This window comes from Nelusetta ayraudi, unplaced genomic scaffold (assembly GCF_046127955.1).
Source record: "Nelusetta ayraudi isolate G7.1 ecotype Tasmania unplaced genomic scaffold, CSIRO-AGI_Nayr_v1 ptg000019l, whole genome shotgun sequence".
Taxonomy (NCBI): domain Eukaryota; kingdom Metazoa; phylum Chordata; class Actinopteri; order Tetraodontiformes; family Monacanthidae; genus Nelusetta; species Nelusetta ayraudi.
Window position 1 is genome coordinate 7380001 of NW_027466069.1, and position 16312 is coordinate 7396312.

Below are 16312 nucleotides of genomic sequence, written 5' to 3' on the forward strand. Positions count from 1 at the left end.
GAGCAGGAGGAGGTGGAAATGAAGAAGGAAGAGGAGGAGAAGATGGAAGGAGGAAAATGAGGAGTGAAGAAGGAGGAGGAGCAGGAGAAGGAAGAGTAAGAGGAGAAGAAGGCGGCAGAGGAAGTGGAGGAGGAGGAGGTGAAGGAGGAGGAAAAAGAGAGAGGAAATGAATTCACTCTGTTCTTGATGTGGACTGAAAGTTCTTTCAAGTAACTTAATGTTCAGTTTGTGCGTGCGTGTGTGCGAGTGCGTGCACGTTGTACTTGTAGCAGTCGTTGTTGAAGCGGTTGTAGCTGCCCAGCGCCGTCAGGGCTCCCAGTCCGATGGCGTAGGAGAAGAAGATCTGCGTGCCGGCGTCGATCCACACCTGCAGGGGGAGCCGCAGCAGCAGTTGTGAGGCACAGCAGCTACAGCAACAACAAGAACACCACCAACGACAGCAGCAGTCGCTGCTTCGACCCGGGCCGGTCCAGGCCTGGCCGGGCCGAGCCAGCAGACATACCTGGGCCTCCCCCAGTTTGGACCAATCAGGTTTGACGTAGTACATGATGCCGTCGTAGGCTCCAGGCAGCGTCACCCCCCGGACCAGCAGGATGATCAGGACCACGTAGGGGAAGGTGGCCGTGAAGTACACAATCTGGAACAGACACGCACACACACACACACACACACACGTGGCTGTATGACAAGGTGAACTTCACCAGGGTGTTAAGCCCCTCCCACCTCCCGAATCCCCGAAAGACTGTGAGAACCAGGAGCAGAAGGAAGAACAAACGTGAACCTGATAGGTGGAAACAACAGGAGGGTCGACCTGCTGGGAGCGCGCACGCACACACACACACACACACACACACACACACACACACACACACACACACACACACACACACACATATACTCTCTCTCACACACACACACACACACACACACATACACCCACAGGGCGGTGGAATGTGAAATGTGAAATTTCAGCACCATGGAGAGCGCCTGGTCAAGTTTCAGTCAAATCATAGCAGAAGACACACACACACACACACACACACACACACACACGCGGACACACACGCGCGGACACACACACAAACGTGTTTGGGGTCACTGAGTTTTAATCTGTAGTTGTTTCTGCCTCTGTCACGCTAGCCTAGCTAGCCTGCTAGCGTAGCTCCGCTCCGCCGAACTGGTTTTCGCACATGATGTCATTTCACACAATTTGCGTGCGCCTGTGTGTGTTTTTCGGCAAGAATATTATTGTTGTCATTTTTTCTGGCTTTGTATAAAAGCTCCAGTTGGCCGTAGTGGCCAGGTCGCAACCAAATGAATGGACTCTCTCTCTCTCTCTCTCTCTCTCTCTCTCTCTCGCTTCCTCTTTCTCTCTCCCAGTCTGTCGACCTCTCTCGCCCTGCTCAGCTTTCAGCCTCCCGCCGGCGGATCAACAGTGAGGAGTGTTTCTGTTTGGTACCGAGAGCCGTGTGAACTCTGCTGGAGGTCCACTGGGAGCAGGAAGACACACACACACACACACACACACACACACACACACACACACATCATTGTGTTTCATGGATGTCAGGGGACGTCGAGGAACACAAGAATCGTGCAGAACCACGACCAAGTGCAGGAGGTCAAACAAGGCTACAGTTTTAGCAGCTGGCTGGCAACACGGGGCTAAATCTGCTGCAGATTTCCAGACCATTTGGGAATTAAAAAGATTTTGAACTGGGAGGTGTGTTGACTTGGAGTGGCTTCAGTTTCTTTTTTGTCAATTTCACTCCTTGCGAATGACTGAACTGGCTCCTCCCACCATGACCCCTTTAAATGAGATCATGTGACCTCACTGCTTATTTTGTGTTTGCGTCGTGCGTGACTTTTGAGAAGCAAAAAAACAACGCCGGCGTCGGTTGTTTGTCCAGACGACTTCCTGGAGCAGCACCAGGACTTTCTCCTGGAACATGAACCGCTTGATAAGAGTGGCTGATGTAAGCTTTACTGTCATTCATCAGTCTTATCGCCTCTCCACCGCGACAAGCTGATAACTTTTACAACTCAACGTGTTTGAGTCGATCAGCACTGATTCAAGCTTTATGATTTTTTTTTTTCTCCAGGCCGGAGCTGAGAATCACACGGCTGCGTTGAGGACAGAGAAGATCTGCAGACCATCAGAGCTGCACGTGTTCCCTCAGCTTTGCATCTCACACACACACACACACAAATACCGCCGTACATTGGTATTTCTATGTGTGTGTGTGTGTGTGCGTGTCCCAGTCACGTCCCACTGCAGTCAAGCCGCCCTCCTGCCACGACAGCCAATCACAGGCCGCCACCTCACGGCCTGTCGCCATGGCAACGCTCAGTGGGCCATGTGACCAGTGTGTACAGTCTCATCATCACCGGCGCACGCAGCCCCTCTCCACAGGGCGACACTCTCACTTTCAAGGTTGAGGCTTTAAAGGAACAGTGACGCTGTTTTCACCTCTATTTTTTGTTTTTTCGTCTTTTAAACGTCTTTGGAAACAAAATAAGGCTTCTTTTTTTTTTAATGGAAACAAATGGCATCATTTTTCTGTGCAGTTCACTTTTAATAAATATCTATTAGGTTGTGTTTGCTAGTTTGTATTGTATTATTTGCTCTTCTAATTTTTTGTATTTTTTTTTTTAAAGCTGTTCAAATTTGCCAGCAGATGTGATGATACATAAATTTACATGATAAATTTTGACGTGAGAAAAAAAAATAAAACATCAGTTTGTGACCTTTTAAAAGCCAACGACACCAAATGCCTGCACAGTTGTTCTCGCTTTGAGGTTTTATGGGGACCTTTGCCCCGACGCTGCACCTCTTCACTTGTGAGGACTATATAATAAAGAGATTTTAAAAAGTCCTCGATGGAAAGAGACCCTTTTACCAATCATTTAGGGTGATTTTAGGTGAATAGAGCAGCTTTTATTGTTATTATATATAGCATTTGTTTATTTAAATTATGCAAGACCCATTTGCATTGCAGGAAGCTTGTAGTCAGCAACATTGAGTAAATAACTAAGGGCGTGTTCTCATTGCCTCGCCGCGCCTCGCCACGCCACGGTTCGATTTTGTTTTCATGGGCCGTGGATCATGAGACCGTGGGCGGAGTCGACGCGGTAAAGTTGGACAATGTTTTCGACAGCATCATTTCTGTGCCGTGTTTCCTCTCGTCTCAAGACTCCTCGGATTCCCTAGCTTAACGCGCCTCGCGCAGGAGCAACTCGATTTGTTCCGAGCGCTTCGCCGTTTGCCGCTCGTCGTTTTCGCGAATACGTTTGAACACACTCGCGACGTCGAGGGCATTCCCGGTTCGCCTGCCTCTCCCCAAAAGACAAAGTAAACATGTATTGAAAAAGCTGTTTTCAAAAAATGTATACACATATAAATATATGTGTACACCATCAATAGTAGCTACTTGTATTCACAGCAAAATGTACCTGACACAGAAGTTCTGTGTCGAAGGAGTTGGCGTCGATGTCCGCTCCGACAGGGAACATCGACGAGGACACTGAGCCAATCCACTGCCCTGCTCGTCGCTACGTCACCACTAAACTCGCTTCGTCTCGCTTGGGCCCTGGGGGATTGAGGTACCAAAACGGCACCCCTACAACCGTGTAGCGGCCAGTGCGAACCCCATACAACCGTAGCGTGGCGAGGCGAGGCGAGGCGAGGCAATGAGGACGCCCCCTAACAGCCAAGATGGGAACTAAAGGGATGGTGTGTATTGTGTGCGTCTGTGTGTGTGTTTTTTCATACCTTGCCGGAGGATTTGACTCCTTTCCAGACGCAGAAATAGACCATAACCCAGACGGCCATCAGGCACAGGATGAGCTCCCAGTGGAACTGGCCGGGATGGTCCAGACCTGGGGAGATGTTCAGCACCTTGTTTCTGCACAGAGCGAGGAGGACTCTTACATCACAGCGGGAATCACTGGCTCTCAACACTCACTGGCCGAGATTAACATCTTCAGCCCGGGAGGAGGATACTGAGAGGCAGAGCGTCACTCTAGACGGATGCAGGTGTGCACCCGTCACCTGACCACCGCGCCAAGGCCCGGATAAAACCTCAGCGAGACGCTTCTGAGATCTGAATTCTGCAATCTGAACTAATTCAAGGTCTGAGATTCATCTTCCGGGACTTTCTGAAGACGATTCAAATTTGAGGTCAGATGATAACGTGCATGTGTGCGTGTAAGCTGATGAATACACACACACTCACTCACTCACTCGCTCACACACACGCGGCCCTAAGCGAAACTCACTCCCAGAACTCGATGATGGGCGAGCGAGCGTCGGCCAGGTCGGCGCAGGTCAGGTTCCCGCTGACGGTCACGTTGGCCCAGCTGCCGTTGTTGCACTCCTGGTGGCGGAAGGTCTCGATGCAGTTGGGCGTGTTCCAGGGGTTGTCGCAGGTGGACCAGGGCAGCACCGAGTTGAAGGACTTGATCAGGTAGTAGAAGCCCCAGGCCAGCACCATGATGTAGTAGGTGTTGCAGAAGAAGACAATCACCATGGAGGCGTAGCCCAGACCTGAGGAGACAGCGAGCAGCTTCAGCATCATCTTCACCGTCTTCGTCATCAGGGCATCAGCCTCATCCGCAGCAGCAGCAGCACCAGCACCAACAGCAACATTATTTTAAGTTGATTTCATTGGGGAGAACATTTTTTTCACTTGAGGCCCAATTTTTCAACAGATGAAGGCAAAAAAAACAAACTAAATCTGCTCAGAGGTGCAAAGTACTGGATGTGCTGCACAACCAGCACTGCTGAGTTGAATCATGTGCAAAATTAAAATTAAAAACCAAATCAATACATGACTGCATTTGCTCAGTAGCTTTTAGCAACATTAATGTCAGTCTTTGCAGGATCAGAGCATTTCCTCCGCCGGTCTCTTCTACCAATTCTGCGGCACTGAAACGGACCCCTCCAGAACCACAGGGGCATTTGTCGTTTGGACGAACGGGAAGCTGTGGATCACGGAGTCCAGACTCATAAATGATTGGCGCCTAATCGCTGCTGATAAAGCAGTGATGCTTTTCGGCGGGAAAAGTGTGTCAACGCATTGTTGCATCAGCGTTTATGATTTTTACGGCCGTCAATCGGTAATATCCCGCTGGCACGGCACTCGCCGGCGGCGACCTCTGACCCCCAGAAAGTGATGAGTTGCCGTCACGTGTACGTGCCCGCAGTCGGGTTAACGAGTTCGTTGACGAGGCCGACGGCCGAAGATCCAATCAAGTTGGCGGTGAGTCGCCGAGGGGAGCCACGGCTCCCTCTAGAGGTCCAGCAGATAATCTGTGACAACTTTGCCAAATTCCACCCTGAGCTGTAGAAACGTGGGCAGAGTTTCTCACGGATTGGTGGCACATTAAAAATCGGTCAAAGTGTTTGCCTTCAAGGTCAACTTTAAGGTCACCGCCGACACACAGGCGGCAGCTGCCAGCAAGCCGCCAGGGCAGCCGTTTGATAACGACATCCAGCAGGTTAATCAGTAGCCAGCAGCACCTGTGTGCGTTTGTGTGTGTGTGTGCCTGCAGTTTGTGGGTGTGGAGGGGATCCTGGGCTTGTTCCCGGGCCAGGCATTACCACCGCTACGCTGTGTGCAAGTCCAGACTGGCCAAACAACATCAGTTGACCAATGAAATTCTGCTTTTTCTGGGGCAGTGAAATCTGAGTCTGCTGAGAGTTTTCTGTTGTGGATACTGAGGATGAAAAAAAAAAACCATCCAGCGAAAAAAAAAAAGAAAAAAAAATCGCGAAAAGGGAAAAAAAAGATGAATACATATTCAAAAAATAAAATCACCATATTTTAAAAAAATATTTTATATTTTAAATATGCTGTATATATATTTTTTTCAAGCCTGGATAGAAATCGCCCTAGCCAAAATATTAGCCTTGGCTAGTTTGCTGTGTTTTTAGGGCTTTTAGGGCTCTTAGCGGCTTTGCTGTTCACCCTGCAACCCACTCTGGCCTGTCTGCCACTCTGGCTACTTCTACTTCTCTCTATATGTCTCTCTCTCTCTACATTTGTTGTATTTCCTTAGAACGACCGATTCCAACCTCACGAACAGACAACAGATCTGTGGGATCTGATCTTTTCTCCAACTGGCGACGCCATCAGGATGGCCCGTGCCATTATTGTCGGGTTTTTTTCTTTGTCCCGCTGACATTGTGTAATGTGAGGGCGGGGCTTTGCCAGCATTACATGAAGTCTAAAGGTCAGAGGAAAGAATGTCTGTTCAACGGAACTCGTAATGTCATGAAATAAACCCCTGCGATAACCTGAAAAGGCACCGCTGACAATCAATCCTGACGCCGCCAGTGTGTGAGTGTGTATGTGTGTGTGTTTTACTGCCGTGTCTGCAGGCACGTACCAACAGGACGGTAGATTATTCACCTAATAAACCCAAATACTAGCCGGATAAAAGACCGCTTTTTTTTTCTTGAATATATTATTATTATTACTGCATCATTACGAATGACAGAAAAGTTAAAGATGTAGCAAGAATTGCGACATTACTGCACCTTTAAAGAGTGGGGCGATGTTCCACACATTGATGCTGCCGGCCTTCATGAACTGTCCCAGGGCGATCTCCAGGAAGAAGATGGGGATTCCTCCCACGAAGACGATCAGCAGGTAGGGGATCAGGAAGACGCCTGCGGGGACGGAGAACAGGCATCAGGACCAGGAGTCGACCAATCACCATCCGGTTCAGGTTCGGCTGTCCGTAAAGCAAGGTGCGGTGAATCCTCGTCCTCTTGCCACCAACAGGGGGCTCAGACCAATCTGCAGGTAACCTGTAGGCCAGGCTGCTAGCCAGGACGCTAGCTGGGCTCGTGCTGCTGAGGACAACTGAGAGCGTCCCCTGCAGGTATTCAATAGGATAGAAGTCGAGTCGAGCGGCAAAACGGCAGTGAGTAATTGACGACGTGTCCCTTTAACTCTGCCTCTCTTTAATAAATCAAAAACTCGGAGCTGTAATTTTTGGCCCTCATGATTTTTTCAGCGGCTTGGTGAAGGGAACATTTTTATGTAAGCGAACGTATCGTGCAACGCGGCGCCACCAGGAGTCAACGCAGGTGAGTTGACTCGTGTCAAATCACTTAAGTGTGAAAACTGAAAAGAAGGAAAAATTGTTATTTAAATATGAAGAAACACGTTTTGTTTAGTATTAGTAAGTTTACCTTAAAAAAAAACTATCAGCTTAATTATATATTTGATATAACAGGGAATCTGGCAGATATTTATTTTTGTCTCAATGGGGTTGGAGATAATTTCTTTAGATAATTTTTTTTTTTTTCCTCATTAAATATTTACGAAGTTTGAATGAAAAAAAAATTGTCTCATTTTCCTTAAATGACACAAAGGGAAACAGCTGTGAGTAACTGAAGGAAAATTAGCAAGTCTGTAGCTTTAAAATGGGCTGAGAGACATGAATGAAGAATTAGCAATGCTCTCTCTCTCTTTCTTTTGCTGCCTGGTATTTTAATTGGTGTGGTGGAGGGTCCACACACACACACACACACACACACACACACACACACACACACACACACACAAGGGGTAATTGGGTCACAGTGCCAGCAGAAACTGGTATGAATGGAATCAAACTGGAATGATACTGGGAGGGCGAGAGAAAGGCAGAGAGAGGGAGAGAGAGAAAAAAAATGGAAGGGGAGGGGGCGGGGAGCCGGCGAGGGGAGCGATCATGTGACCCAGGAGTTACATAAGAACAGCAGCCATTACGCTCGGCAACGCTGCACGGAGAGTCTGCAGGACGTGCACACACACACACACACACACTGCCGATGATGTCACAGACTCAGCGGAGAGGTCGCGACCTTGAAAAAGGTCGTGCAGGTTCGCCTCATCAGCCTGATTCAAACAATACGTTAGCATGCAGCTGCTGGTGAGTGACAGCTGCGGTGTGTGCGTGTGTGTGTGTGTGTGTGTGTGTGTGTGTGTGTGTGTGTGTGTGTGTGTGTGCGTGCCAGTGAGTGAGGATGGTCGCACATTCACCAGCACAGCGGGGACATTTTGGCCAGTCGTCACTTTTACACACAGTTTTGTCGTCCAATCTCAGAGGCTGAAGGATCCGAAGCGGGAAGTGAAGTTTTAATGTCAAAAAGAGAAGCACGATAACAAGGAAATAAACACAAATAAAATAGAATAATGAAAAGAACAACAATAATAAATACACATGAATGAAAGTCAATGTAAATGTCAGATGGACAAGCGTGTGTGTTTGTGTGTGTGTTTGTCGGGGGAAGGCATGTTCAGCGCCACGCACACGCACACACGCACACACACGCGCACACACACACACACACACACACACGGGGCTGAGTGGTGTAATGCTGTTAGCTCGTCAGTAACTCAGCGCTGATGAGATTAGAGCACTGCGGTTTCATCAGTCAGCTGTACATAAGGCAGACGCACACATACACACCACTTCCTCTCCAATGGAACAGAGGACCTCGGTGTGAGGGTGGTGGGCAGGGTCGCTGGGAACAGCGCCACCTGCTGCCCAATTCCGACATCACCAGTGCAATTTAAAAATAAATATATATATATATATGTTGTTCAAACTCAGGGGCGCTGCGTTCAAGGGAACTGAAGTCACAGCTAGCGAGTGCCACCTTGCGTGCTGTTATTGTGACTGTCACTGCCGGTATTGCAGCGAAACATTCCACCTATTTGTACCCGTCTGCCCTGAGAATTTTCCAAACCAGTGGCTTGTGACATCACAAAGGGCAGTGGCACTGCTCCCTCTCCCACCGTCTAGGGCAGGGGTGGGCAAACTCTGAATGTTGGGGCCACAATGGGTTCTTAATTTTGACAGAGGGGCCAGAGCCGGATGAAGATGGATGGATGGATAGATGAAGTGTTTTAATGACCCTCCTCAAGGGTGAAAAAAATATATCATGGGATGTATAGAAAACATGTGCTTTAATATCAGTTGAAAATGAACAAAAGCAAAGTTACAACAAAATCAGTGTCTTTGAAGCCCCAAAGTATTTAGCTCTTTATTGAGATGACTCTTAAAACACTGAAAAAATGGATGAAATACAGCTATTGTATGACTTAGTTACTATTAATATAATTTATTAAATCATCTTCAAGTTCAATGGGCCGGATTGAAAAGCTTAACGGGCTGCATATGCCCCCTGGTCTATAGGGTGTTGGCTTCAACCCTCTGGGACCAAACCGTGTGGCCGGTCCAATGGTCCAAAGCAGCAGGAAGCTGTTAACAGAGGGTTAAACGTTGCTTCCTGCAGGTGTGCAAGAGAATTTCTTTAACGAACGATGAATGATGTGAATCTACCCAGATGTTGTCCGGGCAGTTTGCCATAATGTGGTCATCAGGAAGCTGCTGATCTTAAGAGGGTCGGAGGGACAGAACGTCCTGCTTGAACCCAGCAGACCAGCTTCTGCTGAGGTTAAAAAAAAAACAAACAAACAAAAAAAAAACAAACTCCAGGTGATGAATCATGGCCGCACCATGTGACGGCGCGTCGCACACGTGGCGCTTCCCAAAGGGAGACGGCGACGGAAATAGAGCGGCTGTTTCCGCAGTTAGCCGGCTAAGCCGCGGCAGCGCGGTGTGTTCGCTAAGCCGGCTAATCCGGGCTAAGTCACTAGGCTAAATACTGACAGGCTGACAGAGCTAATGACGGAGCGCCGCGGCCGCATTATCATCATCACCGTTGTCATCATCGCCATCAACATCACTATCATGATCACCACCATCTTCATCACCACCATCTTCATCAACATCATCATCATCACATCATCGTCGTCATCAGCATCACAATCAACATCATCGACAACTCTTTGTCAATATTGTCATCATCATCATCATCATCATCATCACCACCATCGTCATAATCAACACCATCAGCAGGATATCTGTATATATATATATATATATATATATATATGTATATATATATTTATATATATACATATATTCATATATATAATTATCTATATGTGTATATATATATATATATATATATATATATATACAGATATAATTATATTCTGTATATATATATATATATATACATATATATATAATTATCTATATGTATATGTGTGTTTGTCATAGTATTATTTTTAATTACTCAAAGGAGAAACACAATCAATCCCTCAAAGCTGAGCAGGAATTTCGTTTTTTTTGCTGCTTTTTGTTTGTTTTGCAAAATTTTATTTTAGTGTTGTTCATTTTTACATCATTTTTAGATTTATTTTTACATCACCGGGTTCAATGTTGAGTGTGTAAATAATACACATTCAATAGTTGTGCTATGATGAACATAAGTCATTTATTTTTCCACAATAATTTGGTAACAAAATAATATCAGCGACATAAAAATCTAAGGAGGTGCTTGGGAGCAAAAAGAGCCACAAGCTCTTTTTAGTGAGCCGGGCCAAAAGAAGCGGTTCTCTGAAACGGCTGGAATTCCCATCGTTCCTCCCCACACCTCATCACACCTCCAAACACCTGCAGCCAGCCAAATGCTCCGAGCCAAACACAACTTTCGCCTTGCTCAGGTTAGTGCCCGTTGGCAGCCGCCGCTAGCAGCGGCTCCACTGGCCCCGAGACCTGGATGAGGGGATGATTAGCGTTCGCTAACGCCGTTAGCGGCGCGGCTCAAACATGACGCTGCAGCAGCTCAGGGCGCTCTGCCAGATCAGCCTCACAGCTGAGCGTCAATGATTGTCTATGTCTCGCTCGACAAAACAGCAGGAGCAGCAGCAGCAGCAGCAGCGGCAACAGGAAGTTAATGCTTCACACGCGCAACTGTATCGAAGACTTGGGCCTGTGATTGCCTGACTCGGAGGCTCAACGGTGGTCGTCTTTCCCAGCTCGGACTTTAGACTGGGACGATTTGACAGGTTGCTGCTGTTTACACTCACGTTTCTGCCAGGAGAGATGAAACTGGAATCTTTAAAGAAAACACACACAAACAAACTGGCTTCTTGGTGCCAAGTTTATCTTTTCCAACACAAAGTGATGACTCACTTTAATTCTGAAACTTAAGCCGACACAGCCAACAGCAGAAACCTGATGTTTGAGCACTGCGGTCAGGACAACCTGAACCACCAACCAAAATAAACTAAGGCTGGGCATTAGCCACAGCCAAACCTGGCAACCCAGCCGTTAGCTTGACTCCTCAGCTCACCTAAGTTGAGCAAATTTTGATTAGCGAAAAAACAAGGACACTTAGCGCAGCAATGAGCAAACAAAATCTGCGACACAAAAGAAACGACAGCTGCATGCGGTTTTGTGTGCGTGTGTGCTAGCTAGCTAGCAAGCTAGCTCTCCAATAGCTCTCTACTAGCTAGCTGAGGTCGGACGTCTTCAAGATCCTGCCAACCAATCAATCCATCACCACATGATGCTCATTTATGATGGGATGGACAGAGGGACGACCGCGGCCCCCCCCTCCCCCTCCAGAGACCACTGGGGTCGGACAAGAGTCCATGAGAGAGAGGGAGAGAGGGGGGTGGGAGAGGGAGAGAAAGAGGAAGAAAGAGAGAGAGAGAGCTCCACCAACAGGATTAAAAGATTACAGGCCACTCCTGTTAATCTCCCGTCCACGTGGTGGGAGAGGGATGATGACGTCACAACTGGCAGCCAGTCAAAACACACGCGCGCGCGCACACGCACGCACGCACACACGCACGCACGCACCCGCACTTAAAACTGTATCTGTATCCGCTGACATGTGACCCCCTTCCCCCTCCCCCGAAAATAGCTCCCTTCCCACCATTTGCCCGCGGTGACCGCCCCTCCCCCGCCCCCTCCTCCTCCCGCCGGCGCGCCGCCGTTGCCGCGGAAACGCCGACAGCTGAGCGGCAAATGGAGAAGCTGCTGCTGGAAACACCTGTTGGGATCAATACTTGGGGAGAAGCTCCTCCGGACAGAGCCTGGAAGGAGGAATCCCGGACCTGCCAGGTGGCCTGAGCGGGCTGGAAAGCGCTCAGAAGGAGCCGCTCACCTTGCAGCAGCACAGAGGAATTCTGGGAGAACTGAGGCTCATAACTCAGTGACACCTAATACACCTTCAAGGTCCCTTAAGACGTGGGAAAGATGAACGCTGAGCCCAGGGTCATTTTTATAAGGCGAAGTGTGTGTGTGTGTGTGTGTGTGTGTGTGTGTGTGTGTGTGTGTGTGTGTGTGTGTGTGTGTGTGCCGCCTGTCCTTGGTAGGGTGACGGCAGTGCACACACACACACACACACACACACACACACACACACACACACACACACACACACACACACACACGCACGCACTGCAGGTCCATAAATCTGAGGCTGGTCGCAGCAGCAGGACGGAGGAAGACGAAGGACAAAGATGGTAAAGGGGGGGCGGAGCTTGAACGTGAGAAAAGGTGAAAACCAGGAAGGAGTTGCTTGACTTTTTGGATTGTGGAGGAAACGCTCTGCACCAGGAATGTCAAACTCAAACACACAGCGGGCAAAGTCGCGGGCCAACATTGAGATTCATTGGAAAGAAAATCCTCCTCCAGATCCAGAACAGTGAAGCTTTTCGGATGGACCCAAACTAGTTCTGCTTCAAACACTGAATATGGAAGAAGCAAAGCTTGCACTCTACAATAAATCGCCTGATATTGCACAAATATGGCAAAATAGAATTTAAAATTTAAAAAAAACTCATCAAAATGAATAAAATGTATATAAAAATCATACGGTTCTTCTTTATTTGCAGCCTTCAAATTTTAGATTTCAACAGTGACCTTCGCCACAGGATAATAATACACTGAAACATAAAATAGCAACAATCCACCAATGAAGTAATAATACTCAGTGAACGTCCTGTCCTGATTGATGCAGCAAAAATACACAGCAGAGCATTCTGGGATTTGTAGTATTAGCAGTGCATGTGCTGTATAATACCAGCGTGCCGGCTCTAGCAGTGATTTTCTATTGACCTCACAGGCCAAAAATAATGACACTACGGGCGCCAAGTTTGGCCCGCGGGCCAGAGTTTGACACCTACGTTCTTAGAAACTCCGACTGACTGGCGGAGAGCAAAGTCGAGCAACGTGAGAGCGGAACCTTTTCCCTGTGATTTAACACCCCCCGCCCCCTCCTCCTCCTCCTCCTTCTCCTCCACAACCTCCACAACCTCCTATACTCCTCCTACTCCTCCTCCTCCTCCCTCCTCCACCACCTCCCCCTCCTGTGTGTGAACGCACAGACCTTTCCCGTCTCCTCCGGTCCGGCTGGAACCGGCCAGAGACCTTTTCAGGTGAGATGGAGTGTCTGTTTTCTTTATTGGACTCCAGCGAGGGGGGCGGGGGGAGCGGGGGGTGAGAGAGGCGGGGGGTCAGAGAGGCGGAATAGTTGGGAGGGGGAGGAGGAAGCGGGTGGGGGTCCCACACATGCCACTGAGTTTTTTTTTCTTCTTCCCCTCTCCGGCGTCGCTGCCAGAGGGTCAGCGAACGCACCGCGTCCTGAACCGCCCCCCACCGTCCGACACCAACCTGGCAACCCGGGAGGGCGGTGGGCGGAGCCTCCAGGAACGCCCTGGAAGGTGATCGGACGGTTCGAGGTTCTGTCTAATCGGACCTCGGAGGCGGCCCAATGGGAAGCCCTTTCGCTCCGGCCGGTGGAGAGCGTGAGGCTTCCTATTGGTGGACGTGCACGTGACCCCTCGCCCACTCAGGCTGCTGATTGGTCAGGTGATGTGAGAGAATTCTGAGGCTGAATCTCACAAAGGAGAACGGAAAGAGACGAATTCTAAAGATACGAAGATAAGGAAAACAAAAAAAACCCAGCAGGATCTCCTCCAACTGCTTTCATTGGACCAACCAGATCATGTGACCCTCCACTTCCTGAAACCTTTTACAGTTCACTAACTCTGTTTTTCCAAGTTTCTATCGCGCTGAAACGTCTGCGGCTTGTCGGCTCTCCAGCGGAAGGTTCGCGGACGTGAACTTCTTTCTTCGTTGTTGCGGTGGTCGTCACGGCGACGGGCAGATAAGGTGAGCGAGCTGACAAAGGGCATCGACGCTCCCACTCTGCTCAGCCGCGTCTCACTGGGACCTCGTGCGTTAACGCAAATCTGTTTTTCTGACGGTTGCCTGAACCGCTGGGAGTCGAGGCTGAGTCAGGCTTAGAGTGGGCGGAGCTTCGCGGTGGCACAAGTGGGTGGAGCTTAGCAAGGGTGGAGGTGGGCGGGGGCCTTTCAGCGTGAACGGGCGACGACCTTCTCCAACGCTAGAGGGAGCGAAACCCTGCCCACTGAGAAGCCCCGCCTCCCTCCCTACCCCACCCAGTCCACCGCTTCCCGCCTCCACGTAGTGATACGTTACCCGCTGACAAACTAGTTCCAGCTCCCTCAAACATCCACCACAACACAAACTCGACGCACGTGTTGGAAGGTGTGTGTGAGTCTCTTTGTGTGTGTGTGTATCTGTGTCTGTGTGTGTGTGTGTGTGTGTGTGTGTGTTGCAACCCACCTCCACCGTTCTTGTAGCAGAGGTAGGGGAACCTCCAGACGTTGCCCAGGCCCACAGCGAAGCCCACGCAGGACATGATGAAGTCCATCTGCCGGGTCCATGTCTCCCTCTCCTGGTAGGCTGGCGGTGCCGCCGCCACAGCCTTCTTCTCAGGTCCGGGTCCGGCGCCACCCAGCACGCTGCCGGCAGAGCCGACCTGCGGCACCAGGCTGCCGTTGGCAGCACCGTTGCTCAGCATGTGGGAGTTCTTCTTGGTCTCCTCCAGGAGGACCAGGGAGCAGGAGGAGGCTGGCAGGGCCTGCTTCTCCATCGGGCCGGAACTGGTAAGGAACTGGGGAAAAACCAGTCAGGACCTGGGGAGGAACCAGTCAGGAACCAGTCAAGAACTTGTCAGACAGTGGACTGGAACCGAGCAAGAACTAGTCAGGAAACAGTCAGTAAACGCCTCTTGTGAGATGGTCCCACAGGCCCCCATCAGTCGGTCAGTCAGTCAGTCAGTCAGTCTTTTCAGTTCCTCCACAGGAGATTTTGTTCCACCAGCCAGTTCATTTGCAAAATACAATAAAAAGTCTAAAAAAGAAAAATCTGCAGTTTTGCCCGTTGACTTCAGAAATTTTTGTTCCCCTTTCAAAATAAAATCTCTCACCTCGTGTCCGTCTGCTGTCCGAATCGGAGGTTTCCGGTTCAGATCCGGTTTGAGATCCACCGGGAGAGGAGCGGGAGAGACGGCGGCAGGTGTCCGGTCCGGTCCGGTCCAGTCAGGTCCGCCTCGGCTTGGATATACAGTGTCAAATACTTCTCGTCTGATCTGATCTTCTCTGATCGGATCGGATCTTCTCTGATCTTCTCCAGTCAAGTCAACGACTCCTCAAAAAAATGAGGGATTTTCGTTTCTGTTTTTTTCCTTTAGAAAAACAAAAGAAATGTCGATGCTTCTAATCTGGAGACATGTCTTGCTGACGGGATGAAACGGGGAGGTGATAATAGCGTCAATTAAAAAAAAAAAAAATTAAATAGAAATAACAATAATGTTATTTTCTTCTTTCCTTTCTCGATCGGAAAAAAAGGAGATCAATGTGGAGGAAACTAAAGAGAGATAACGGGTTGGTTGGGTTGTTTTTTTTTTACGCCGGCAAGTGGACAGCGACCTTCAAAAACAATCCACGAAACACTTGAATGTGAGTCTGAAGAATCGCATGAGCGCGGAGGTTCACGGAGGAGCGGCCGGGGACGGCGCCGCGCTCAGAGCGCTGCGGCGGCGGCGGCGGCGGCTGGCGGAGGGCGCTCTGGGACCCCGGAGAGTCGCGGCTCCATCGGCGGGAGCAAGCAAGCGGGAGGAGGAGGTGCTGGAGGTGCAGCAGGAGGAGGAGGTGGTGCAGTCGGAGGTGCTGGCGACCAATTGTCCCGGTTCAGACGCTCCGAAGGGTTTAAGCCGCTGCGGCCGTCCGCTGCGGCTTTAAAAGGACAAGCGGCCGCTGGGCGTGACGTCACGTAGCAGGCCCCGCCTCCTCCACCGCCAACCCCTCCATTCAACCACCACCCACCCCCACCGCTCTCTCTCACTCACGTCACGAGCTAACCCCAACCAATAGCGCCCAGCTCTCCGTTTTGTGTGACGTCACGGGGGGGGGGGGTCTCCCCCGTCGTCCACCCCTCCTCGCGCGAACGCCACGGCTTTGAGTCGTGCTGAAAGCAAGGGGGGAGAATTCTAATGTGCAGCAATTCATTTTGACGGCCCTCTCACCACACACACGTGCGCACGCACACACACGTGCACAGTGGAAATCAGTCTTCCGCT

The 16312-nt window shown here is 49.7% G+C and overlaps 1 protein-coding gene across 3 annotated transcripts in view; it reads right to left on the reverse strand.

Moving 5' to 3' along the window:
• The window catches only part of slc6a8 (solute carrier family 6 member 8), a 19888-nt gene extending 5037 nt beyond the window's left edge, over nt 1-14851 (reverse strand). Inside the window, exons 1-7 of one of the 3 annotated variants that reach the window (XM_076026742.1) lie at nt 14515-14651; nt 13537-13756; nt 6542-6673; nt 4279-4546; nt 3773-3905; nt 503-637; nt 264-367 (exon numbers count right to left, since the gene is read on the reverse strand). In XM_076026742.1, the coding sequence (XP_075882857.1) occupies nt 264-367; nt 503-637; nt 3773-3905; nt 4279-4546; nt 6542-6590 (689 nt within the window). In that variant the 5' untranslated portion in view covers nt 6591-6673; nt 13537-13756; nt 14515-14651. Of the gene's footprint in view, nt 1-263; nt 368-502; nt 638-3772; nt 3906-4278; nt 4547-6541; nt 6674-13536; nt 13763-14514 lie in introns of all 3 variants that reach the window. The other 2 variants (XM_076026741.1, XM_076026740.1) reach the window with 2 other exon arrangements.
• Between the last annotated feature and the right edge of the window lie 1461 nt (nt 14852-16312).